General features: G+C 37.7%; 1 protein-coding gene across 1 annotated transcript; it reads right to left on the bottom strand.

The window, feature by feature from the left end:
- Window positions 1-418: 418 nt before the first annotated feature.
- On the bottom strand, window positions 419-22,049 carry LOC121475035 (thymosin beta-4-like). The gene is made up of 2 exons (XM_041728163.1): window positions 21,992-22,049; window positions 419-612 (listed from the first exon to the last, which is right to left on the bottom strand). The coding sequence occupies exons 1-2, from the start codon at window positions 22,047-22,049 to the stop codon at window positions 419-421; spliced, it is 252 nt and encodes an 83-aa protein (XP_041584097.1).
- Between the last annotated feature and the right edge of the window lie 5,261 nt (window positions 22,050-27,310).

Below are 27,310 nucleotides of genomic sequence, written 5' to 3'. Positions count from 1 at the left end.
CCCTGATGCCTGTTCATGTTTTAAACTTCTATTCATGTTTTATTTGCAAACTTAAAAAACTAAGCATTTCAATAATTAAAATCATTTGAACAACAACAACAACAACAAAGGGTAGTCTGGTTGAACTGGGCTGTAGGACACCTTGGACTAGCTTGGTTTCTACTTGAAATTCACTGCGGTGCCACCCAGTTGCTGCTTTACCCACATTCAAGGACCTTCTACTCTGCCAGCCACACCTGCCTGGAGGAGACAGGCCTTCCTTGTCCATGGTTTTTGATTCTTTGATATGAAAAGGAGCAGCACTGTCATTAAAAATCTGACCCAATCTCTTTGCATCTGAACAAAGTTAAATGGCTAAAAGGAGTAAAATAAGAAGGCAATGCTTGTGGAAAGTTCAGTGTCTATTGGTAACGTGTTGCTAGGATTCCTGTGTTCGCTTTTCCAGTTCAACTGTTTCTTTGCAGAACAGTGGATTTGTCTCTTCCATCTCTGCCTTCAATTTTGGCTTATTGAATTTCTCAATCTCAGCCAGATTGGGTTTGTCAGATGTGGTTTCAGAGGAAGTAGAGAAGACAGTTAAGGTAAGCAGAGTCCAGAGTCCAGTTTGTGATTCTTATTTGACTTTTAAGCTCTTGCTATCCAGCTGGAAAATGGGAGAGAATAGATATAAGCAATCTTTGGCAGTTTAAGACGATGAGCTCTATTTACTGCCTTCCTTGCTATTAAGTACTGACTCTGTACATGGTCAGGCAGGTATGTGTTGTGTAATGATCACAGTTTGTTTTCTTTTTCTTAACACTTGCACATCTCTTCATCTTCACATTGATAGTTGGGGTTTTAGCCCAAATGACCCTCTTCAGTCACAAAGTCCAGAACATGTGTTCTTGTTCTTATCCTGGAGCATGACTAATAGAGACACAGTTAGCAGGTCTTCCGAATACGGCCCAGTGCCAGCGGTCCCTTCCATTTGTTCCTGGTTGGATGAGCAGAAGACAGGGAGGAAGGTGGCATTGAATTCTAACCTCCTGGGCTTTGGTGATTAAAAAGCAATCCTCAAAAAGCAGGCCTTATGTTGTACATGTTAAAGTTATATAGTGCTAAGTATATATCTCAATAAAACTGAAAGGGAAAAAAACCAACCAAACAAAAACAACATTCTTTGCCAAAGCTGTGCAAAGTTAGTAACTGTAAAAAACCAAAATAAACCTGCGAATCATCTTTCCTATGAAAGAAAAAAATCCTCAAGAGGAATGAGAATCTTACATGACAAATGAAGATATTTTTCTTTCCTTTTTTAAAAAAAGATTATTTATTTATTTATTTATTTATTTATTTATTTATTTATTTATTTAAGAGAGACATAGCAAGCGAGAAAGGGAGCATGAGTGGGGGCAGGGGGCAGGGGAAGAGGGAGATCACCTGAGTTAAAGGCAGTTGCTTAACCGAAGATTTTGTACCTTTTCTAGAACAATGTATTGACAGAACACAGAAGACCAGATGATGGTTACAGAGCAGCATCCATGCTATCAATTTTCTCATACACAGTTAAGCTAAGGATGACAGAAGGTGAAGATGGCAGAGAAGGGCCGATGGCGGGGGAGGGGTAGCTGAGAGACCAGAAAGCCAACAGTTTAACATACTAAATGGCAAGCAAACGCTTGTGTTTGACTACAGCAGCTTCAAAGAGTTATTAATGTGCTATCTGACTTGCCACCAAGGACAAAAATTTCCAGGGTATGTAGGCTACTACTAGAAACTCCTTGATAGAACAAGGAGTCCGGGTAGTATCAGTAGGCAATAAAGACAAAAGAAAGGCTTACAAACTGGGACAATGAGAGAAGATGGGGGGGGGGGCAGTACTGTGGGGGGATGTTAATAGTGAAGTTCATGTGTAGTATAGGGAATTGATAAAGAGCTCCTGGAGCAGCTTGCCTGGAGAGTTCTCAGGAGCTCCAGGAGCAACAGATAGGGGCTGAGTCTGGGGGCAGAGGGGATGCGCCTGGGGACTGCTGCTTGCAACTGGCATGATTATACAGGTATGACTTTGATAAACAGATATTAAAAGTTAGTATTGAAAAACAAATGTTGCAGAAAATACTTTCTCATTATATTCCTTTAAGTCCCCCTGACACCTATGTTTTGGCTGTTTTGTTTTGTTGGTGGTAGTTTTGGTATAAAGGCACAGTGGGTGTTTCAGCTTTCTACGTTTTTATATATATGGGCTCGGAAAGATAGTGTACATCTGAGTATGCATAAGAAGAGCAAGGCTGTCACTTTTTTGTTATGATGATACAAAAATGACCAGGACAATGCCACTCTGCCTACAGACAGCCAGGAGAAACTAGCCACAACCCTGAGGGCCACCATATCTGGAGGCCGCTGAGTGGGAGTGCAGACAGCTCAGCGTGGGCCAGCATGGCGGGCAGCTGGAACTGGATGCAGATGAGTTAAGTTCTTCCTCCCACGGTGCCAGAGGGGGCTGGTGACAACTGCTGGCACCCCTCCCCAACCTCCCCCGGCACAGATGCAGTGCTAGGAAGCAGCTGTTTTCTGATGGGGGAGGCAGAGAGCCCTGAATTGATTGAGAAAACCTGGAATTGGTTAGATAACTTCTGAATCAGGTGGAGTGAGGCCTTGACACAGATTAAGTTGAATTAAAGGACATTGCGTTCCTTATACCACTCATGGAAAGATTCGTACATACCCATGATGCTGGTTGGTCAGGGAGGCCAGGAGTGTGGCTCCAGAGCACTGCCTATGACCATACACTGCACTGCTATCCAAGAGAGGACAGGAGGCTGATGCGCTTAAAGAATCATGAAAATATGTGGCAGAAGGAGCTAAGTACCCGAAGGCAGAGGGAGAGGAATTTTGGGAATTTCAAGAAAGGTATTGTGGATTACTTAGGGCTGTGGGAATGGGAAAGTTTACCTAGAATGATGCTGGTTGAGGTTGGCCTTGAAGAAAGGGTGTAATTTAATCCTATTCTAGTTTTATTTTACACACACACACACACACGTAAAATGTATATGTAAATATATGTATATATATGTATATGTATGTAAATATATATATATATATAATGACATAAGATGGAAGCCCAGTTGACGCGTGCATTTTAATATTAGGATAAAAGGAGAAAAATTTAAATTTAGGTAGAAGAATTCTTAGTCGTGTTATTAGATAATACGTGTTTCTTTCAAAGAAATTACTAAGATTACTCTTACCAGAAATAATTAAAATCGGAAAATTGGAAATGTTTGTAGCCTACATACCCTGGAAGCTTTTGTTCTTGGTGGCAAATCAGACAGCACATTAATAATTCTTTGAAGCTTATGTAGTCAAAACAACAAACTAGAAGTTTGTTTTGGCCTCAGAGAGTTCTTAAAATTCATGTTCTGTGTTCCTGTTTGTATCTGTTGTAAAATTTGTGTGCATCAGGAAACTGAATTTTTGAGACAAGAAATTACTATTTCCTTTTATTTTGGGTAGAAGATGGCTTTTATTTCACTGTTGAGACAAGAAAAGATAAAAATGCTCCATCTACATTCCATTTGGTACACTATCTTCTAATTCACAAAAGAGACAAAGGAGAAAGTTAATGGAGGCTGGAGAGTATGGGAGTTTTCTGTACTTTTTCTGGGCTGCTTCTGCTTGAAGTCTGGGTAATTTTAACTAATCTAGCAAAATTATAGGCTGATAAAGCCTTTTTATTGTTAGCTCTCGATCTTAGCCTCTTGTCTAAAGACAAGACTAAATTGATGACTAAATTGATGACTTCTCTAAGGGTGAAAAGCAGCTGGGCCTATCTGTAGCTAAAATTACCAAATTAAGAAGTGGCAATACTAACCAAACTAATATGTCCTTATCTTTCTGGACTTATTTGTTATTTGGATAACTAATTTAAGTTTTTGAAGATCTACTCAAACAGATTTGGGTAGGTAGATGCAGCTACCTACATGGCTTTGCATGGTTAGTGATTTCTCTTTCAGTGTTTCTTTTCACTCAAGGGATTATTTTGAGAACCAATAATGTGCCAGGCACTAGGGCTATTGCCAGTAGGCAAATGGACATTGCCATTACCTTGATGGGCCTTATATTTTAGTGAGGAAACAGAATATAAACACAGATAAAGAAAAAAATATTTACAGATTATGATAAGGATTTTTTTTCCTTTGGAAATAAAAAGTGTTGGGATGGTTTAGTGCTTAAGGAAAGTTTCCTTGAGGGTATTTTGGCTGGCCTGTGAAAGATTAAAAGGAAACTGTATGGAGAATGTTCTAGAAGGAATGGTAGCAGGTGCAAAGGCCCTGTGGTCAGTGAGTTGCTAGTTCACAGTAAGCAGGGGAGCAATGATACAAGATGTGGCTTGAACAGTTAACAGAGGCTAGATTATTTGGAGTCTGAGGCCATGACATGGACTTGGACCATGATTTAGGCATTATGAGTAACATGGAAGGACCACTGTAGCACACATGTTAGTGCTCTCCCTCTACTCCAAAGGCTTCCTATCCTGAGGTATCCTTTCCCCACTAAGCCCTAACTGTTGTTAGGTTACTGGAGCAACTTCTTTGCCCTTATGCACAGAGAGCTGGAAGGAAGGGCTTCAGAGTGTCCACCTTGTCCATCTCCCAGCCCTGACCAATGACTGTCAAGGTCAGCTCCTTGCTTTGGGTCTGATTAGGACTCCTCTGAGTTGAGGTGTGACACTTACTCCAGAGGCCCTTAGTGGGATCAGGAAGAAATTATACTCTGCAGGACTGCCTGAGGCCTCTTGACTCCCCCCTCCTACTTGCCTGTTTCCCCACTCTCTTATAGGCTCCTCCTGGGAATATTTCCCTAACATGCCTCTTGTAGTAAATCTTGGTGTGCGAGTCTGCCCCTGAGGAATTCAGCCTTAGACACTCTGCTGTTATTTAGTGGTTGGATTATGCAGAGTTGGTTTAAATCCCACTTACCAGCTGTGTGTCCTTACATAAATTTCTCAACTTCTCTGTACCTCACTTTCTTCCATACAAAATTATTCATTGAATATTTACTGAATGTCTACTACATTACAGACACTCTTCTAACACTAGGAATTCAAGGGAACAAAACACAAAAACCCTGATCTGGTGGAGCTTATATTCCAGAGTGAAGGGGATAAAACAATAAATAAAACCCAATAAAGAAAGAAAGCCACAAACAAAAAATATAATATCTAAATGTTGAGAACTGTTAGGGAAAAAAATAAAATAGAATTAAGGGTACAGGGGATACTGTGGGGGTAGAAATGGATGTTGCAATTTCAAAAGCATGGTCTCTTTGGGAAGATGCCATTGGAGCCTATGAAGTAGAGCAAGGAGAGGTGCCTGCAGTGTAGGAAGATGGGCAAAAAGACCCAGATGGTTGGCATGGAGAAGGGAAGCAAAAAGTAGTAGGAAGTGGAGTCAGAGAGAGAAGGGAGGGCCAGATCCTGGAGGATCTCAAAGGCCATTATAAACGTTTTGGCTTTTACTAGCCAAGAGAGTAGGTACTACTAAGGATTTTGAACAGAGCAGTAGCATAATCTGACTTTGGGTATTAAAAAGTCACTGTGGTTGCTGTGTTGTGAATATATTGGGATGGTGTGGGGCAAAGGTTCATAGGCATTAAAAGTATGATCTGCATTAAAGGGCCAAGAAGATTAAATGAGCTATTATATGCCAAGGTCTAAATAATTTTAGCTGTTATTATTCCATAATGCTACCTTCAATAGGAAATAGAGTGGTTTTGTTGGAAGCTCTGCCTAAGGTTACTGCAGTGTAGATGTGAATGTTTACTATGTTTACTCACTGTTTTCCAGAAAAAAAAATTTGCTAACTAACTTGGGGCCTGGCAAAGAGAAGGGGATCTCTCCTGATTCTTGGCTCAAGACTACATTCAAGAGAGTGATTTAGTTTACCTAATCTTTACAGTAGATATTTATTTGTTCTACTTTGAGATCACCAGGAAGAAAAAGTAACTCAAAGTTCAGGTTAAAAAGGAAAGGTGAGATGTACTGCAGGCAAATTCTGCTTATTTTACCATTTCCTAGGGCAAGTTTAGTTTGAATAATTCAATAATTAAGTTCAATCATACTTGGAACAAGGAAAAATGACCTTGAACAAGGGAGGATAGAGGGTCCTTCCCCTTTTAGTTTCTGTATTTCCTGTTGTGTTTTAACAGGTTGAGGACTCATTTTCCTTCTAAAACTTAGGCATGTGTTGGATAAAGTGTTTCTGTGCTATAACATTTTAGTAACTGATTAAGACACTTCCTCACCTTCAAAGAACAGAGGCTGTCAATATCTGGCCAGCCATCAAAATGTGGAGTACAAACAAAAATGCTACAGGGGCATCAGGGTGGCTGAGTCTGTTAAATGTTTGCCTTTGGCTTGGGTCATGATCCCAGGATCCTGGGATTGAGCCCCACACCAGACTTCCTGCTCAGTGGAGAGTCAGCTTCTCCTTCTTCCTCTCCCCATTGTTCACGTTCGTGCTCTCTCTTGTTCTCCCTCACTCGTTCTATCTCAAATAAACAAAATTATTTAAAAATGCTACAGGAATTCAAAGATTATGGAGGAACCATTGTTAACCTGACCAGGCCTGAGACCTTGGGTCCACGGGGAGAAGTGTTTGAGTTAGATCTTGAAGGAAGAGGTGGCATTGAATGTGTAGAGAGGGAGCTTCAAATGCTGGGAGGAACATGGGAAAAGATGGAGACGTTGAGATAGGGGAAACCTATGTTAAGGGATGACTAAGCACCATGTTAGGGCTATGAAAAGTATGGTTGGATAGATGACTGGAAACCAATTAAAGCTAGAAACGAGGGTGTTTATACAAATAGCATGTTTGTCTTCACTCCTAGAATTTCTGATTAAACAAACATCAATGAGGACTATCTAGCCTGAGGTTTTAAGCTTCCTCAGTAGACAGACATGATCTAGAGGCTAAGTTCATTGAATTTATGGCAATAAACTCTCAGTAACACTAAAAGCAGTATAGAGATTTAAAATCAGTTCAAGAGGGAGCGTGACTGGGAAGCAGTAGGTGAAGGGTGTCATGACAACTTGAATGTTTGTAAAGAATATTCTTGTTTTTGCTTATTTCTGATTTTTAAGAGACTTCCTAAGGTTTTCACCTATTTTGAAATCTAACATTTAGAATGTAAAATCCTTACAGAGAACAAAGTTCGGTAATTCTTTGTCACCATTGACATTTGTGTGAATGATTTGCCTGAGACTGAATAGGAGATGAATCTCCTTTATATATCTTTCAGTTTAAGAAATTTTGTTTTCTAAAATTCTATTCCTTTTTTCCCCTTTTCTACTAAAGAATGGTTTCTGAAATATTTATGAGCGAGGCAAGTTATAATTAATGGCAGTACACTCTATTACATCAATTTATCACATTCCTAGTGGCACAGAGTCCAATTAACATCCCTGAGGGGTTCATCAAGTGTCTGCTATATTCAACTATTTAATGACAGGACCAAAATATATTATTTCTCCATAATCTCTCTTGGAGCAAAAGCAAAACCCTATTATGTGATGAAAAATATATACCCTGTTGACTGTGTTTGCTTTACTCAGTACAGCATTTCCAGGACTTGGCCTGTAGAGGGCTTTCCCATAAATACTTGCTGAATGAATAGAAGGATACATGGATTAACAGATGAGTGAATCAAAGGACGGATAAATGGATTCCTTGAGAATTGGCTCTCTCCTCACCTCTAGATAGATTGTTTATTTAGAACATCAAATTGTATTCACTGCCTTTCAAATACAGAGCTTTCCTAAGATCTTTTTTATGTCTCCTATTTCCAAGTTTTCTGGAATGCTAGACCTCTCTGGACAGAGTAGTCTACTTTCAGTCCTCCTTGATGCACTTAGCAGCCAACTAGGAAGGCATAACTCCTTTTCAGCTTTTCTGAAGTTCCTTCATCACAGGTATGGGTAATATTTTAAAAGTTTGTAGACTTTTTCAGAGAGAGTTCAGCCAGTTCAAAATAATTATTAATATAACAGACATGTTGCTGAAACATAGGCATTCTTGCTCCTAGAAATATTTTATTTTTTATAAAGATTTTATTTATTTTTTCATGAGAGAGAGAGAGAGAGAGAGAGAGAGAGAGGCAGAGACATAGGCAGAGAGAGAAGCAGGCTCCTCTCAGGGAACCTGATATGGGATTTGGTCTCGGGACTCCAGGATCATGCCCTGGGCCGAAGGTAGGCACTCAACTGCTGAGCCACCCAGGTGTCCCTCCTAGAAATATTTTAAATGCTTAAAGATACTCTAGGATCTTTCTTTCCTCCTCGTCCTTCTCTCCTTCCCCCATCCCATCGCTCCCTTCTTCTTTGTACAATTAACTACCTATATCTTGTCATAGGGTCTGGTAGCTTTAATTTTAGAACTTGCATATTTCCTCCAAAGACACATGTCTGGATGGAAATAAGCATATTTCTTGGTAATGGAATTTTTTCAAAAATAATCCCTTCTATATGGTAACATGATATCATATGCCATGCTATTGGAATCTTGGGATTTTATTTTCTAGAATTAAGTGACCAGCTCTGTGGGAGTAATTTCTTAACACATCACTTTATACAACCAGGAAAACCATGACTCAGTAGCCTCCTGGATATAGTCCTGCTACACAACATGAGTGGTGAGGAATAATCTAACACTTTTTATAGCACTTGTTTTTCTACTTTGTCATTTTCAATAGTTTCTTAGAAGTAAAAAATTTCAGAATATTATCCATCTTCACTCTCTTCTTTTCCCTGGAATCTTTTGTAAAGAACCTTACCTCCTTCTCATTCTCTGCTTGCCTGTCTCCATTACCGATATCACCCCAACACTGAAGAGCCTGTCTTCTAGATGGAGAAGAGAAGCTTCACTCTTTGTGGAGGAAAGACAGAGGCAGGGAAGTCTAAATATCAGTTCTACCCACTGCCTAATTCCATAGTGGGTTTCATGCAAAGCCAGAATAGGAGGCATCCTATACAGTGTGACTTGAGGTACTCTGAAAAACCTGCTTGCTCCATCAGGCTTTATTCATAGAGATGATACAATTCAATGATTCATTGCTGGATGTTTGAGGAGTATAAAATTTGTTGTAGCTGCCCTCCCATATCTTATAAGCTGAGAGTGGAGATTGACATGCTCATAAATTTTATAAAATAAGATTGAAAAATGTTGCATTCAAGTGAGATAATAAAAGCAATAAATGGAGAAACATTACCCAGAGGAATCTGAGAAGACCATATAGAAATTAAGGTATCTCCTTTAGGGATGCAGCTATCCTAGAGAAGCAATTTACCAGAGAATTATTTGTCACTAATAATTGATCTCTCATTAATGTATTAGTTCACCCACTGTTCTAGGAGAGCAGAGAGCAAGGCCCAAAGGGAGCAGTTTGGTTCTAAAGACAGAAAGGGAGGGTACCCCTGGGTAGTTCAGTTGATTAAGCATCTGACTCTTGATTTTGGCTCAGGTCATAATCTCAGGGTCCTGGGATTGAGCCCTATGTGGGGCTCCTCGCTCAGGGGAGTCTGCTTGTCTCCCTCTCCCTCTGCCCCTCCCCCTGGCTACTGCCCTGGTGCTCTCTCTCCCCCAAATAAATAAATACAAAAAAAAAACACAAATAAATAAATACAATCTTAAAAAAAAGAAAAAAGACATAAAGGGAAGAGAAGAGTATTGTTGGAGGAACTGACGAGGGAGCAAGTGTTGCTGGAGGAAATGATGAGGGAGGAAGTCAGGATCCAGGGTGGCACTGGGGAGGAAGGACCTGAGTAGGTCATAGGTATCGTGGGAGATGAATTTAGGAGAAGGGGAGGCTGGAGATGGAAGAGAGTGGTTAGAAGCAAGATGTGAAAAGAACTCTTGGCACATCCTGGTTCTGCTGAGGTCATGGTTTCCATGCAAGCAGTGTGATTAGGAGTGGTAAGTAGCTATGTATAGAGCTGCTCCCCCAGAAGAACAGAAAATAAATGTACCTCTTACTTCTGTAAGTGCTCGCCTGCTTCTCTAGGCTGCTCCCTCATACCTCCTACAGGAAGTCGACCGCCATAAGCAGTAATGGAGGTGTTTATAGGCATTCAAGCGTCATTTCTCAAGTCACATGATGCTCTCAGTGACTTGGGCGTTCTGTTTTAGTGTCTTGATAATCCTTTGAGTTTTAAATTAATTAATGATATTAGAATGGGCATGAAAACATTTTTCTATAGCTAATGCACTACTTTTTTTTTTTTTGCACTACCTGTTTTTTAATGTAAAATCTGTAAAATTCAAGTGCGTCCAGCAAATTTACCATGTCGTAGAGGGAACTGCCATTACTCCTGTAGAGACAGCATACGAAGTGGGTTGAACTTTTGGTCTTATTTAGTAATTTACTTTATGAAGCCTTACAATAAAATATGCATTTTCCCATTTTTGTATATTTGGTTTCTCTCTTTTTCTAGTGTGCATATGTTTACTCATAAACACACCTAAACATTTGAGTCCTTCTGTTATTTCTTGTAGAGTATGAATTTTCCCTAATACTTGAGTCACCAACTGCAAAGATGTGTTGAACCTTATAGTTATTACCTATGTCTAAAAACCTTGACTTGGGGCCTGTTTCTATTAATATGGATTTGAAGAAAGCATGAACATGTGGATAATATCTTGAAATGTAATACACTGCGCCCTGAGAAATAATTTAAACCTAAATTTAGACCAACATTTGCGAATCTGAGAAGTGTGGAGGAGAGGGAATACACTGTGGGAAAGAGAGAGAACCTTTTTTCTTGTTCAAAAGTATGTGGGTTGATGTATTTTTATATCTTTTTTTTTTTTTTGTCTGTGACAGTGTAGGCTTGATAAATTGGTGAAATTTAATGAAAGAAGTAACACACATATTCCTATGTGTTAGTGAAAATTATGGACAGAAGGCCCATTTTGTGAAGTTAAAGGCCTAAATAAATGTAGATTCATTACAGTAAGATCTAGATACCATATAAGAACACACATTCCCTGCTTAATTTAACTACTGGGAATAATCATTACTGCTAATATTTCATGTGTATCTCTACATATGTGCAAGACACAGCGTTATGTGCTGTACAGAATACATTTGCCTTTCTTTCTGCACACCTGTGCTCTTCTTTTATTTAGTGAATTCTGACTCCAATTAGGCTCCACCTCCCACTATAGAAATAGAAATCTTTCCCCCTTCTTCCATTTCACTAGAGTGCAGGGATTTGACCATTTGATTTAGGCTCTCCCAGTCAGAAGCTGTTAATGAAAGGAAAAGGTACCAAATAAAATCCATTCTGTTTGCATCGCAGTAGATGTTACTGCATCTGCAATATCCCAAGAAAGTGCTGGCAGGGCTTTCAGTGGTGACACCTGGTGCCCAGCGTGGCAATGGCTTTGCTGTTCCTGCTTGATGGGGGCAGACTATGAAGTGACTTCACATTCCAGGGGCAGCATGATGTGGTGATTAAGTGTTAGACTTTGGAACCAGACGATCACTTGGGATTGGATTGAATCCTAGATTAACACTTACCAGCCATGTTGATCTTTGGCCAATTACTTAACTGTTCTTTGTTCCAGTTGCATCCTCTGTAAGTTGGAAGTAATAAGAGTTGCTACTACTTTGTGTTACGGAGATTGACTCAGTTAATATTTGTAACATGCTTAGAATGGTGTCTGAATCCTAGTAAACTCTAGTAATAGGGGAACATTTTTCTAGGAAGTAAATTCTAAAGAATCAGTGAGAGAAAATAAGATTGATTTGTGTTCATGCCCCTGAGACTAGCTTAATTTCTATACTGGTTATCTCTATAGTTCTTAAACTTTGTGGGAAGCACAGGCAGGGGTGTAACAAGATATTTTAAAATTTTGAGGGAAACACAGTGATATTTGACATCTATTAGACATCATGACAACTACTAACTCAGAGTAGCTCAAAGTTTCATTAGTTCTATGTTTTTTTTGAGAATGTAATATCTTTGCCAAGCCGAATATTTGGTAGTGCCTATGGTAGAAAGCAAGTACCACGTGAAAAATCAATGTGCAAGAGGAAGGGAGACTGGCATTTTGTAACTTGATTCCAAGATTTGAGAAGTTGTGCAATGCCCTATATGAATAGATCCCATTAATAAATGCGATGGCTTGTTTATTCAAGAATAAAAGAAAATATTTTTCCTTCAACAAAGTATACTTTTAAAAAAATTTCAGACAGCCACTTATTTTTTAGGACCTAAATATTTATTAAATTGTTTAAGCTTAACTACTTAACCCACAGAACTGTTAGGTGTTTCTTTTGGTCTAAAGACATTGTAAAAATTACTATGCCAACCAAGATGCTCTACACCAAGAAAGTCCAGGAACCTGGAGCAGAGTCACATTTTCAGCACCAAGCATTACTCTCAGTCTGGCACAGTGGTTGATGGAGTATGGAGAATGTTAAGGGTCGAGAGGAAATTATTAGAGTTCCCCTTCCCTACAGAAATAGAAGCCTAAAAGAATAGCACATCTCTAAGGAGCACCACTCAGAATATTGTAATTTATCTCCCTTGTCTGGCCAGTACAGGAGGCTGATAGGCCATAAAGAATTATAGTTTGGGTTTGGAGAGAATTTGTGTTTGCTTCTGTCGATTTCTTTGGACATAATTACTTCAAGATTACATTAAATCAGATTTCTAACTATAAGTTTTGTAGGAAAGGAGCGCAAATTTAGGAAAAGATCCATGAGGGCATGGCTTGAGGTTACAATTCTCCTAGTGCAACTGTTGAGACAGGATTGATGCATTGGACTGGTTGTTGTCAGTTTGGCACCTATATCACCAGTCCCTTCTAACTCCTGAATTGAAGTTTATTGATGAGAATAATGTGGAAAATTTTTGAATGAGGAGATGAGGTGGACAATTAGTACTTGAAGGTTGTGAGGCGATGAGAGGCTACAACTTGGTCAGCACACTTGGTTTCCACCGATACCACAGCTGACACAGAGCTCTGCACAAATCACAGTTTGGGGGAAGGAGTGCCACAGATATCGTCTCAAACTCCAACACCTCAGTGGTTGTGGACTTCACAGATCTCTCCATAATTCTTGCCCAGTAAGTCCTTCTGGTCCTAGGCCCCAAGGCTCCTTAGACTCCTGGCAACCTCATCTTAATTAGGGAAGGTAGGGAGGAAAGGACAGAGAATGGATGTAACCAAGCATCTTCCAAGTGCCTTGAAGTACTCCCAAGCACAGTGCTAAATGTCAACAGATGACTGGGAAGCTTCATTCAGGCAGGACTCAGATCCATCAGGGGCAGTTTAGTGTCCTCTTGTGGGGTGAAGACTACAACCAGCTGTGTTGCTGGCTCAGGAACAAAAATATGCAATGTACATTGTAGAAGAAAAATCATAAATATCACCTATAGTTTTGTGACTTGAAGAAAAATGGACTGATATGAAAAATATCTGCATTTATGTATACACACTTTCTTCTTTCTTCTTTTAACCCTTTCCTTGTGCCCTGTAAATTTCTATAGTTACGCTAATGGAAATTTCTATAATCAATAGGTTACATCTTATTTAATATGGAACTATAAAGTAAAGGAGAAATAAACTTATCCCAGAGATCCTGACTTAGAGCTGGATACAATAATGGATGTATTTGCTTGAAAGTTTATAGATAAGGAGGAGGAGTATATGAGAAAGTTGAAATGCCAAAGGAATAGACTGTGATGGATATTTTCCATTCTTTTTGCCTTCTCTTTTTTTTTTTTTTTTTTTTACAACCTTTTAAAGTTTAGGAGCATTGCAACCCAATGAGTGGGCCTCTCATTATAGAAACCAGAAACTCATTTCTCTGACTTCATGTAGCTAAGTACAGGTATGTGACTCAAGTCCTGCCAGTGGGATACATTCCTACAGTCTTTGAAGCTAACTGTGCTAGAAAAGAGAGCCTACAAAATCTATTCTGGTTTGGATGATAGAAGATACACCCAGCTTCTCAGAAGTAGCAGTGACAGAGGTTCTAATGACAGCATCCTGAGCCCAGCGATTCTGAGGTTGGTGGTGCAAACCATGGTGTCCCTGTCCAGTGGGGATGGCGGTGCTGTCTCTAGCTGCTCTACAGCCTGATGGAAAGCCCTGGCTCTGGCTAAATAGCCTCAGTGTTTGTTCTGGCTCTCTTATAGTTCGTGTAGTTACTTAAAAACATTTAACAATTTTTTTTCTGCTTAAATTAGCTAGAGTTGACTTCTGTTTTTGTTTTTTGTTTTTGTTTTGTTTTCTTACAACTAAGAAGCTTATAATGCAATTACTTTTCATGCATTGTCTTTGTTTTACAGGTGAGAAGACAGAAATTAAATAACTTGCTCCATATCACAATGCTTGTTAATAAGACTAAGGATATGAATTTATATTTAGTTTCTGTAACTTATGTTTATTAATTTTTACTTATAATCGATTATATAAATACAATTTTTCAGTTATATATAGTGATGATATCAATGTCTTGGTTTTTCTGGTTATTCTTACTTATTCTACTTCTGTCTAGTTATGAGTCATGAAAGATAATGAATTTTTTTCCATTATATTTAATGTCCTTTGTTCTCTAGGGCTTGAAATGTACTTAAAACTCTCAGTAGTATCCTTGTACAAATATTTAATTGAGCAATATCATTGTGCCTTCACTTTTTTTAAAACCAGGATTCCATTTTACCTATGTTTTACTTGCATCTTTTTTTTAAATTTATTTATTCATGATAGATATACACACACACACACAGAGAGAGAGAGAGAGAGAGAGAGAGAGGCAGAGACACAGTCAGAGGGAGAAGCAGGCTCCATGCCGGAGCCTGACACGGGACTCCATCCCGGGACCCCAGGATCGCACCCTGGCTAAAGGCAGGCGCCAAACCGCTGAGCCACCCAGGGATCCCTGCATCTTTTTTTTTCTTAGATGAAATCACAATGTAACTGTGAAGTTGAGTCCATTTGGGAGCACAGCTGCCTTTGTATAGCAGGAGGCAATAGAGAAGCATTAAAAGTAATGTAAAATCAAATAGAATGACAAAACAAGCCCACAAATGTGCTTGTACGAAATCAGAAGCTGGCAACTTCATTCACAATCAATTGGTTAGGGTATAGAAATGTTTTCAAAATTTAAAATTCTTGGGGTGTCTGGGTGGCTCAGTTGGTTAAGCATCTCCCTTTGGCTCAGGTCATGATCTCAGGGTCCTGGGATCTAGCTCCACATCAGACTCTCTGGGAGTCTTCTTCTCTCTTTCTCTACTCATGCTTTCTTTGTCTCTCTCAAATAAATAAATAAAATCTTTAAAAAAAATAAAATTCTACTTTGTGGTTTCAGTAGTGATGGTAGTCATTTAAAGAGGCATAATGATAGTACTGAATGTATCCTCAGAAGGGAAGATAACTTTTAGTCAGTAAAATTGCTTCTGTATTACTTGATTAATATTTCTATTCACATATCCAATGTTGTCATGAATATTTCACACACATATACAATGTGACATATTGTGCAGAGATACATTTCTGATGAGAGTTTAAGAGAATTGGAATGTTCTTTTTAAAAGCCTAATATAGCAGAATTATTATTATTTACTTGAACAACCTTTCTTAGGTCAAGCTATCAAATATTCAAGTGGTATGGAAAAAAGATTGTGTTAGGTATAAAAGACCTCTTCTCAACACATTCTATCACTGCTGTTTGTCTTATGTTAAAGTAGTGTTTGAGGATCAAACTATGAAGATAATTTAAACTATGATCATATTTACCATTCAAATGCACTTTAAAAATTCATGAGATGACTACAAAGATTTGTCATTCTTTTAGCATCTTCCGTACACGAGGCACTAAGTACAAATGCACTTATTCACTGCAGCACAAATGGCAGGAATCTGGACCCTAGTTAAGCAAGAGGGCTAACAACTTCCTCTAGTTGTACTCTCACATGGACATGGCCGCTCTCAGCCAAAGTCCATGAAATGGGTTTAGCTTTTATTTCTGACAGATATTGGGTTGAAGAAATTTAGCAATGTCTTATGATCCATCCTAAGGCAGGCACCGATGACATGTCCTGTTTTTTGTTTTGATAGGATTTGCACTGACCCGAATGTGAGCCACCAGCTGATGTATCCTTTGGTCCCATGAACCAGCACAGCCGTTGGTATATTCTTTTCTAGAAGCTGAGTGGAAGGAATGCTTTTCTCCTCTCAGAGTTTCAGTGGCTACCCCCAGGTAGATGACTACTAGACTTATATTTTTACCTTTGGTCTCTCTCCAGAGTTTCTTATATATACTTCCAACAGGTAGAGCAGAAATCTTTGTTGAGCCATGTCTTCGTTCTTCAGGAAGTGCACTAGTAGTGAGAGGAGCGGAATTTCAGTCTGCCCAGAGGTAGGTGGCAATGGGAGGAGAGATTTACCCCTTTGCCTTTTAACTATTAACTTTCTCTCTTCTTTAGCACTATTCAGATACTCGGTGAGCAGTATGTGTTAGAACAGATTGAATGGTTTGGTGACAAATATGGGACAAAGGCATTCCCTTATTATGAACAAACTTGTGAATTAGAGATGTCGCCTCCATGGCTATGGTTTAAAGGCCTGCAATCCTCCACTGTGAGGTGGAATGTGACAGAGGATGAGAAGTTTCAAAAAGCTTTGAGGAGTCCAAGTGCTGTTGCACAATGATGAGTGACTATTCCCAAGTTGGGCACATCAGCTCTTTATTCTGTTTTTTTCCCCCTTTCCTTCTTATTAGGTGCTGTACAATACTGTGTGTTTGCGTTGCCCACTGTATAAACATTTAATGGAATAGGATAACACTGCTGAGATGTGGAGAGCACAGTAGTCCTCACCACAGGGTGTTCCTCTCATAGGAAGGTTCTCAGCTGATCATAATGGATAAGATCTCTCAGATCAGAAGGGGCTTCGACTCTTAAATGCACAAGGAGGGGACCACTCATCAAATATTCTCAAGATTTTTCGGCTACTGTGACCAAAATGAGCATAAGTTATGCCTTTATTGAATAATATGGATTTAAGTGTGGTGTCTCTTATAAAACATATTTATTAACCATGAGAACATTTTATTACATGGCTACAGCATGCTATGCTGTTTCTGTCCAGTGCCCATGTGTAGGTATTTGCAAATGGTTGTCTCCAGGAAACCACTGAAAGTTAATTCCAAAAAACCTAGCTTCCTTGGCTTCTGGCTTAATTTGCAGGAAATTTAGAGCATCAAACACATTTTAGAACAGCAGTCTTATATGTCAGAAGGTCTGAAAGTCAAAACACTAGTATAAATAGCTTTGTTATTCACATACTGCAAATGGAAACTTTTAGGCATAATATATTCGGTAGCCAAAGAACTCTGTTTTCTCCCAATAATTTGAAACAAAAGAGTGAAGAACACAAAATGCACCTTGAGGGAAGAAAGAATGATACTTTGCTGCTACTGAATTCACAAATTTATTAGGAAAATTCATTTTAATCTTTAGGTTTAATATGTCCTTTTTATCATGGGTGAAACTTTTCTGTTTCTACAGTAGAAAAATGATACCAATTTAGTTCTGTACTTTGCCAACCCCTGCCTGTCACATTTTTTCAAATGATCACAATTGTCCATCAATTGTTACAGCGGAATAGAAGATTGGGCTGTGGGTTGGGTCCTGTTAAGGATATATACAGATTTCCAAACAACATTAATAAGGATGACAACTTTTCTGTAGGATGATAACTTTTTTGCTTGCTTTGTTTTGTTGTTGTTTAACTTCTAGAATAATGTGAACAGTTTTCTAGTCACCAAGACTTTGAGAACATTCTTACTTTCAGAGCCTTTGTGATCTTGGAATGAGGCACTGTTCCTCCCACAGTTCAGTTTGTATTCCTTAAACCGAGCTAATTGTCTGAGGTCACAGGACTCTATTGATGGTTTTGCATGTACGAGTAGGTATTGTGAATCCGCCTGGAGAAATGGATCGAAATAGGCAGTTAATTCAAGGTTTGAAAAATTAATGTAATCTGCAATTTTAATGGTGCAAGGAAATTTAAAGGTCTCTTAGTTCAACACATTTATTTTGCAGATGAGAAAACAAAGGTCCAGAGAGGCCTTAGGTTTTGCCAAGGGTCACTTAGCCAGTTGATGGCAGAGCTGGTTTATCAGAAAAAAGGATTTTTACCTCATAATTCAAAGCTCTTTCTTTTAAATTATGAAATGTTAAGTCACAGTAAAAATCCCAGAGAATAATATGACAAAATACCCACCACCCAGTTTTGTCAAATCTTATCATTTTTGTTAGCTATACTTCCTTTTAAAAGATTTTTTGAAGAGACAACCAGATTCAGTAAAGCCCCTCGTAAAATTTTACTATAATATTTCTCATACTGACTTCTAAATTTGCTATTATGTGAAGATGCATAAATAGTATCTATCTATATAATATATGGCTGTTTTACATGGGTGAGAACAGTATCTAAGTAGAATCATATTTTTTATATTCTTCTGAAGCTTGCTTTTTTTTGCCTACCATTGTTTTTGAGATTTTTCTTAATGCTGAAGTGTATAGCTATGGTTTATTCATTTTTACTGCTTTCCATACTGTGAATATATTCTAATTTATTTATCCATTTTCCTGTTGTGAATATTTAGATTTTTAAAAAGGCATTAAAAGCAATGCTTTAATAATAATCATTTTTTTTGTATATGTCTCCTTGTGCACAAATACATAGATTTCTTGACTATATATTTAGAAGTTATAATGCTTCAACATGACACAGTATTGTCAAATTACTCTCTACAGTGTTGTGCCTCAGCGTTATGCAATGCTAAGCTGATGGATAGGACATGGTTCATCACTGTGGTTTCATTTGTATTTCCCATATTAACTGTAAAGTTGATTATCTTTATATATATGTATCAACTGGCTATTGCTGAAACACTGTTGGGCAATCAACCACCCTAAAACTTAGAGGCAATCATTTATTTTTGTGGGTCTGCAGGCCAGTGGAATGGCTCTGCTTCAGGACTCAGGTCTGTGGATCCATATCTCTTCCCTGTGTCTCTTAACCTCCTTGGGCCAGGGAGCTATCTAGTGATTGTCTTATTGCACCAAAGTCAGGAGCACAAGGTTATAAACCCCATTAGTCAAGGATATTTCAAGTTTTGCTTGTGACATTCTGCTTATGTCCCATTGACCAAAGCAAGGCACTTAACTGAATCTGATATCCATAAAGTGGGGAATACTCTACCCCTTATGAAATTATGGCATAGGCATAAAACTACTACAGAGAAGGAAAGAATTGTCACCAACACATTTATTAGTCATTCGGTTTCATCTTCTTTGAATTGCTGGGATTGCTTGCATTTTACTTATTGTTTTGTAGATATTCTTTATAGAAGGTGGATTCTGATTTTTATCAATTATAAGATGATGAAAATCTTTCACTATGTGGCTTATCTCTTCGCTTTTGATATTTTTCTTGTAAAGAAGTTTAAAATTTCACTTCAGTCTAAATACTTATCAATATTTCCCTTTATGGTTTGCGTTCATTGTGTTTTGTTCTAGAAAATTATCTCTATTCTGAGGACATTAATATATTCTCCAGTGTTTTCTTCTAAAATTGTTAAAGTTTAAATTTTACACCTAGGTCCATGATTTGCTTGGAACTTTAAAATTTTTTCTAATACATTTTCCTATAAATTATCTTACCTATTCAACATAAATATTCATATTATTTATGAATAATAAAATTTGGGTTCTTTCTTTCTAATTCTTGAATATTTAATTTCTTTTTCTTATGATACTGAACCAAAAAAATGTTGAATAGAAGTTGTGCAGCAGGTATCCTCTTCCCTCACTGATTTTAAAGGAAATATTTATTTTTATTTTTTAAGTTTTTATTTAAACTCCAGTTAGTTAACATACAGTGTAATATTAGTTTCAGGTGTATAAAATAATGATTCAGCACTTCTGTACAACACCTGGTGCTCATCGCAACAAATGCACTCCTTAATCCCCATTACTCATTTAACCCACCCCCCATCTCCTTCCCCTCTCATAACCATCAGTTTGTTCTTTATAGTTAAGAGACCGTTTCTTGGTCACCTTCTCTCTCTTTTTCCCCTTTGCTCATTTGTTTTGTTTCTTAAATTCCACATGTGAGTGAAATCAATGTGGTATTTGTTTTTCCCTGACTTACTTCGCTTGGCATTATACTCTCTAGCTCCATCCATGTCATTGCAAATGGCAAGATTTCATTCCTTTTTATGGATGAATAGTTTTTCATTGTATATATGTACCATATCTTTATGCATTCATCTATCGATAGATACTTGGACGGCTTCCATAATTTGGCTATTGTAAATAATGCTGTTATAAAATAGAGGTACATGTATTCCTTCAGATTAGAGTTTTTGTATTCCTTGGCTAAATACTTAGTATCTGGTTTCTGGCTCATAAGGTAGTTCTATTTTTAACTTTTTGAGGAATACTGGATATTATTTTCCAGAGTGACTGTACTGGTTTGCATTCCAACCAACAGTGCACAACAATTCCTCTTTCTTCGCATCCTTGTCAACACCAATCATTTTTTGTGTTGATTTTAACCATTCTGACAGGTGTGAGGTGATGTCTCATTGTAGTTTTGATTTGCATTCCCCAATGGCCAGTGATGATGAACATCTTTTCATGTGTCTGTTGGCCATCTGGATGTCTTCTTTGTAGAAAAGTCCATCCATGTCTTCTGTCCATTTTTTAATTGTATTATTTGTTTTTAGGGTGTTGAGTTTTATAAGTTCTTTATAGATTTTAGATACTATCCCTTTATCATATATGTCATTTACAAATATCTTCCCCCATTCAGTAGGTTGCCTTTAAGTTTTGTTAATTGTTTCCCTCACTGTGCACTGTTTTCACTGACATTTATCAAGTTGACTTTCTACTTCAAGTAACCACAGGTAGGCTTGTTTCTTCCTGGCTATGGCTGAAAGGGACACAGGGGGATAATAGACTCTAATGCTATGACTGTGGTCAGACTGATTGAGAGCCTTCCATGATTATAAAATCCTTTTAATAGAAAGGACACCGTTACAAAAGGGAAATGTTGCGGGTACCTGGGTGGCTCAGTGGTTGAACGTCTGCCTTTGACTTAGGTCATGATCCTGGGGTCCTGGGATCAAGTCCCATATCAGGCTCCCTGCAGGGAGCCTGCTTATCCCACTGCCGATGTCTCTGCCTCTCTCTCTCTCTCTCTCATGAATAAATAAATAAAATCTTAAAGAAAAGGGAAATGTTGAGAGCAAAAGAAATAAAACTAAGAAAGATGTTGAATATCTTAGTCTCCTTTCCTTCTTTACTCCTTAGATAGTTCAAATCCCAAACTGAAATCATCCTCCTCTCAATGAAACCACACATAACTGTTATAAATCTCATTATTGTCTTTATTCTCACCTAGTTCTTAGTTTTATACAAAATGTATTCTTATCCAAGATTTGTTAGATGTATGTGCGATGTAACAGCCTAGTTAGAGTGCTATCTCCTTGAGGGAAGAGAGCATCTATTTTATTTCTTCTTTCTTTCAAAGTACTTGATACAAATAGTACCCAAATAGGGTACTCACCAGTCCTTGAATAATTACCTAGTGGTTTACTGATAAATTAACTGATTGCATTACTGGTGACTGGAGTTATATATTTCAGTGCTAATATAGTGATGGAAAGAAGTGGAGATGGGATAAACAGTATTGGGGGTGGGAAAGAAGAGAGAAATAGGGAGAGAAAATGAATGAACGAATATAGATATACTCTGGAAAGTGCTTTCCTCTGTGAAATGAAGCTTACAAGACTGAGTCTCTTCCCTAACAAAAATATAGTCAACAGACATCTCACAGTTCCTTGACTTCCTCACCTCAATGATGTTTCCTTCCAGTCTCCTTTAGTTTCCCAAACTCACAGAAACATTCTGAAACTGGTCAATACCAACCTTTCTCTATTTCAACAATCTTTAACTCCAAGTATAACACTCTGTAGTCATCCTCCATCCTGCCGTACACTCACAGCTGTGTTCCCACCTCACCTTTGTTGACTTCAGGGTGTCTTCTAGCCCTTTCATTCTTCAGTCTCCTTCCAATCAATCACCTGCCCTTACCAATCGAGTCAGACCCAAGCCCAATATTCAATACTTAATCTACCACCCACTCACCACCTCAAAAAAACATTGCAGCTCCCTTACCTTACTCTCTTTCTATTATCTGATCTAATAGACCATAAACCTGGATCTATCCTTTTATTTACCTTCACAGCTCCCAAATCTAGGGAAGTGAATCAGCTGCTGGTGAAAATAATGCAGCAATGCAGATTCAAGTTGCAAAAAATTTGAATCTCTGAACCCCCTTCTTTTGTTTCTTCTGCATGTTTTTATATTTTAATTTAATTTAATTTAATTTAATTTTTAAATTTGAGTATAGTTAACACATGATGCTGCATTAATTTCTGGTGTATGGCTTAGTGATTTAGCTTCTCTGTATATTATGCTGTGCTTACCACAAGTTTCACTGCCATCTGTCACTGCACAACACTATTACAATATCATTGACTGTATTTTCCAATGGGTCTTCTTACCTCTAGTCTAACTCCCTTTAAATGCATGTGTAGCCTCAGAAGGATGTTGAATGCCCAGCACAATCTGACACAGTGTGTACTACAGACATGTGATAATAGATGGAAATCGTCCACATTGCTATGATAATAATTTCTCTAAACAAGTACCTCTAAACAAATATTTTGCTCTTCTGCTTTAAAAAAATAAAAATAATGGTTCTAAGTAAGAATTGAATCCCTTAGCCTACCATGCAAGACCCTCTGTACTTATTTCAGTCTCTTCTCCTTTGACTTCCAACCCTTAAAACATGCTTATGGAAAACTGAGCACTCCAGAACTCTTCTCTCTCTGTCCTGTTTCACAGATGAGGTACAGATGGGGTTTTGTCACAATAGATTCCATTTCAAAGTCTGGCTAAATGACTGTAAATAGGTCCCTTCATTTCTTTGAATTTCAGAGTTTGGTTCTTAACTTGAAGTGCAGTTGCATTAGAAAAAGTGTATATAGACTGATGAGAACACACTGTATATATCTTATGTTCCTTCATATCTTTTCACTTTACTTAAAAGTGATATTTTCATGTGTAGCACATAATGGGTTCCAGTAATTATCAATATAATTTCATGTGTTTTTCCTACTGCTCAGAATGACCTTTGAAACTTTTCTTTCCTGGTTGACTTTTAATCTTCCTTCAAGATTTTATTTAATGTTTGTCTAATACAGAGAGCCTTCTTTTAATGGCAGACCAGGCCAAATGTCTCTTCTATATTGTTTTAAGGCACTCAGACAACTCATACACAGCCTTTTACACATTATATTAAAATAATCCTTTCCCCTTTATTCCCTTTCTAACTGTTGTGAACATCTGTAAATTCTTAATAAAAAATGTATTTTCCTCTAAAAAAATAAAATAAAATAAAATAATGCAAGATGTATATCTGCCTTTCTTACTTGCCTATAAGTTTCTGCAGCCTAGTTTGTCTGCCACTGACCTCACATCTGACATACAGAACATACTCAAGACACTTGCTGGACTGATATGTAAAAGTAGAAAGCAAACAGTGTTTGTTTTATTAAAACATTTAAGGATATGAACTGTAACGTGTTGGGAGAAAAAAAAGGAAGGTAGAAACACAACTATATATAGGTTGTAGTATTCAAATAACCACTGATAAATTGTTTTAGAAGAATTAGGTTTAATATGGTGTGATGACAGGGAGATAAAAAGCTTAACTTAAAATAGCCTATCCTTCCTTTATCTCAAGTTGACTTTTCAACATCAGAAGAAAGTCCACTGGCTCTTATGTAGTAACTAAATAGCTGAGTAGAGCTAGAAATGTGCAGGAGCTTGTATTTTTTTAAAAATTCATTTTGGGGATATTGGGGCTAAATAGAACAGAAACAAAAATATTTTTTGGTTACTCATGGTATTTCATTATTTGGAACAGACCAATTCTTTTTTTGGCCATGCTCTTGCCTAGAAACTCCTGTTGTGTGTCTTTTTTTTTATGTGGGACTCTGTGGTGTGATTTTATTTTATTTTTAAACTAATAATTACTCAAGCTCCTGCACATTCCTGGCTCTACTCAGCTATTCAGTTACTAGATAAGAGCCAGTGGACTTTCTTCTGATGTCTCTGTTATGTGCCACTTCTAGCACTGCAATGTACATGGAGCTTAATGATTGCTGAGTTATAATAGAATGTGCCTGGTTTATTAGGTTATAGGATTATTTCTGCATCATCTTCAAAAGAGCAACTGGACTGTTTACTTTTGGTTTCCTAGTTGATAACCAATTATATTAACTGGAATAGTATTTAATCTCTTTTTTTTCTTTAGAACATGAGAGACGTAATGATGGAGGAGGATCCCATCCTTGAGGAATATTCTATCTCCTTCAATGTTTCCATTATGGTATTATACACAATGACTAAATCTCACCATGATTGTGTTATTATGTAAACCTTACTGGGAACTTTCCTTCCTGTTTCTTATAAGTATTCTTGCCAAAAGTCAAGAGTACAATTCACTCAAAGTGGCCAATCTATACATCTCATTGACAGTATATAATCCAAGTATATATCTTAAAAAGAGTAATACCAAAATGACTTTCCTTAGCCAAGTATTTTTAGTTAGCAGACAAAAATTTATGATGATAGAATTGATAAATATTTACAGCTTGTGGCCTATTCACCTTTGAGAAGGACCCCCCCCCCCTTTTCATAACATGACATACATCAAAGGATCAATGGATATTCTGTTTTGGAAGTTAAGAAAACTACCAATGTTTTTAATCACTTAAAAAAAAAAATCCCACCTCCAGAACTAAGCTGTAGAAGACCCAGCAAATAGATATAGGAACTTTTATCAAGAAACATCTTTGTACTTTATTTAGCCTTTGTCCAATATTTGATAACCTTTGTAGAATTCTACACTATGAAATGGATAATCTGCTCCTGGAAAACTTTCCAAACCTTTGTGCCTACAACAGAGATGGTAATCCCTTACTATTGTACCCAGATAGGTCATTTATTGTGAGCCCCGTGAGGCACTTGCAAAATTGGCATCCCTATGTAAGCATGATGATTTGCCTTTGATATTTGTTGGTGTTACCCAACTGAATTTGTAAAGTATCTTTTTTAAGGTAGTAATTTCAAATAGCCACTCCAGAGGTAAAATGGTCATAAAAATAGTGAAAAAATTTTAATGGAGATTTAACAGAAGGAATATATAGTTGGTTTTTCTTTTTTTAAAAAACTTAAAATAACTGATAAGGGGCACCTGAGTGGCTCAGTTAGTTGAAAGTCCTACTCTTAGTTTTGACTCAGGACATGATCTCAGGGCCCTGAGATGGAGTATCTCATGGGGCTCCACATTTAGTGGGAAGTGTGCTTCAGATTCTCTCTCTCTCTCCCTTTGACTCTCCTCCTTCTTGCTCACTTTCTCTCTAAAATAAAATAAATAAGTAAAACCTTAAAAAAACAACAAAATAAATTTCTTTGAGCAGAAAACTCCTTTCTTCTATCATTGTATTGCTTGTTATAAAATTCAATTTAGGTGTCTTGAACTTACACTTTGGATTACTGACTTAACACACATAATAGAATTAGACTTTTCTGTATTAGGATAACAAAAACTTTAAAATAATTGGGACTTTAAAAACTATACATGAAAAAACAAAAACAAAAAAAACCCTATAAATGGCATAAATTACTATTTTATTGTGAGGATCTGAGATTCCTTGATGTTCTCTGTTGACTGAGGGCAGTAGTCTGTTTTTGTAGTCAAGAGCAAGAAAAGGGGAAACTGGCATAGGGTATGGGGCTAACAGAAAGCAGTCCAAGTAGCAGTCCGAAGTCATGATGTGCATAGACCTCCATTGCTAGTGTGGGGAGGGGAGTAAACCCTTTCATTTTGAGGACTGAAAAAAGAAGCCTGACCTCTGGATGGATTTCTAAGACTAGAACTAGTGATAGTACTTATGGTTCTGTATGTGACACACTTACAAATCGTGAAGTAATCAGGATCCAGAACCTCTCGGGTAGCAGGAGTCTTGGGGAGGAATGGTGGTATATGGGACTCTGCAACTCTGGCAAATTCCATGGGGCTCTGTGTTTCACTGTGGCCCTGCGGGTGTGAGTTGTCTGCATAATAGTCCCTCTTAAAGTTTCTGTCTGCTTGCTAAGAGTTAGGCCATTGAGAAATCCCATGGAATGGGCCTATAGTTGTGGTAGCAATACAACTTGATGATAAGAAAACAGCATGGAATGTATGAGACACCAGCATGGTCTTCTTAGTTTTCAAATTCAGATAATTTTAGACAAACAAGGTTTATAAAACCAAGGGAGTGGGGAACTTACTCCATAAGGTAGATACTGTACTTCCTGCTCATCTGACAATGGGAATTTAAGATAGTTTTAATTTAATATAGAGGAAAAAATGTGACTGTATTCGGTTCCTGATTATTTGTACAGAAATTCATTCTTAGTTATGATGCAAAGATTTGGTTTCCTCTTCTGTTCTAATTATTTGCTACTGTATAGCTAAGTATCTTTAAACTTAGTAGCATGTAACAAACTTTTATTAACCTCATGGATTCTGTGGGTCAGGAATTTGGGCAGGGAACAGCAAGGATGCTTCTCTGCTCTACAAAACTTGCAGACTGGGTTAAAGAATCAAAGGCTGAATGGGACTCATTAGTGGGCTGGAATCATCTGTGGATTTGTTCACACTCACATGGTTGATACTCAAGACCCAGCCAAGACACCTTCATTCATGTGGCTTCTATTTGTAGCTTAAACTTCCTTATAACACAGTGCTCATTTTCAGGGTAAGAGTCTCAAGAGCTGTAATACCTTTTCTATACTGACCTTAGAAGTCATACACGTCATTTCCACAACTTTCTGTTTTCTGAGGAAACATTGGTTCAGTCAGTTTTAAGGTGATGAGAAATAGGTTTTACTTTTTTTGAGAAAGCAGCCAGGCTAGTTGAGAGAATTTGAAACCAGATATATTATTGCAACCATTTTTGGAAAATGTAATCTGTCACAACCTCCTCCACCCTCACCCTAAATCAGGCATCTTAACTAAAAATCTACTTCTTTTAATGATCTTTGTTAAGTAAACCGAATGTTCAACTGTATCAATAATATTAATAAGCAGTTTGACATGTTCCGGTCTTCTTTTCATCATCTAACTTTGGA

This window comes from Vulpes lagopus, chromosome 13, assembly GCF_018345385.1.
Source record: "Vulpes lagopus strain Blue_001 chromosome 13, ASM1834538v1, whole genome shotgun sequence".
In the NCBI taxonomy this organism is placed as follows: domain Eukaryota; kingdom Metazoa; phylum Chordata; class Mammalia; order Carnivora; family Canidae; genus Vulpes; species Vulpes lagopus.
This window is presented reverse-complemented; position numbering and strand designations above follow the sequence as displayed.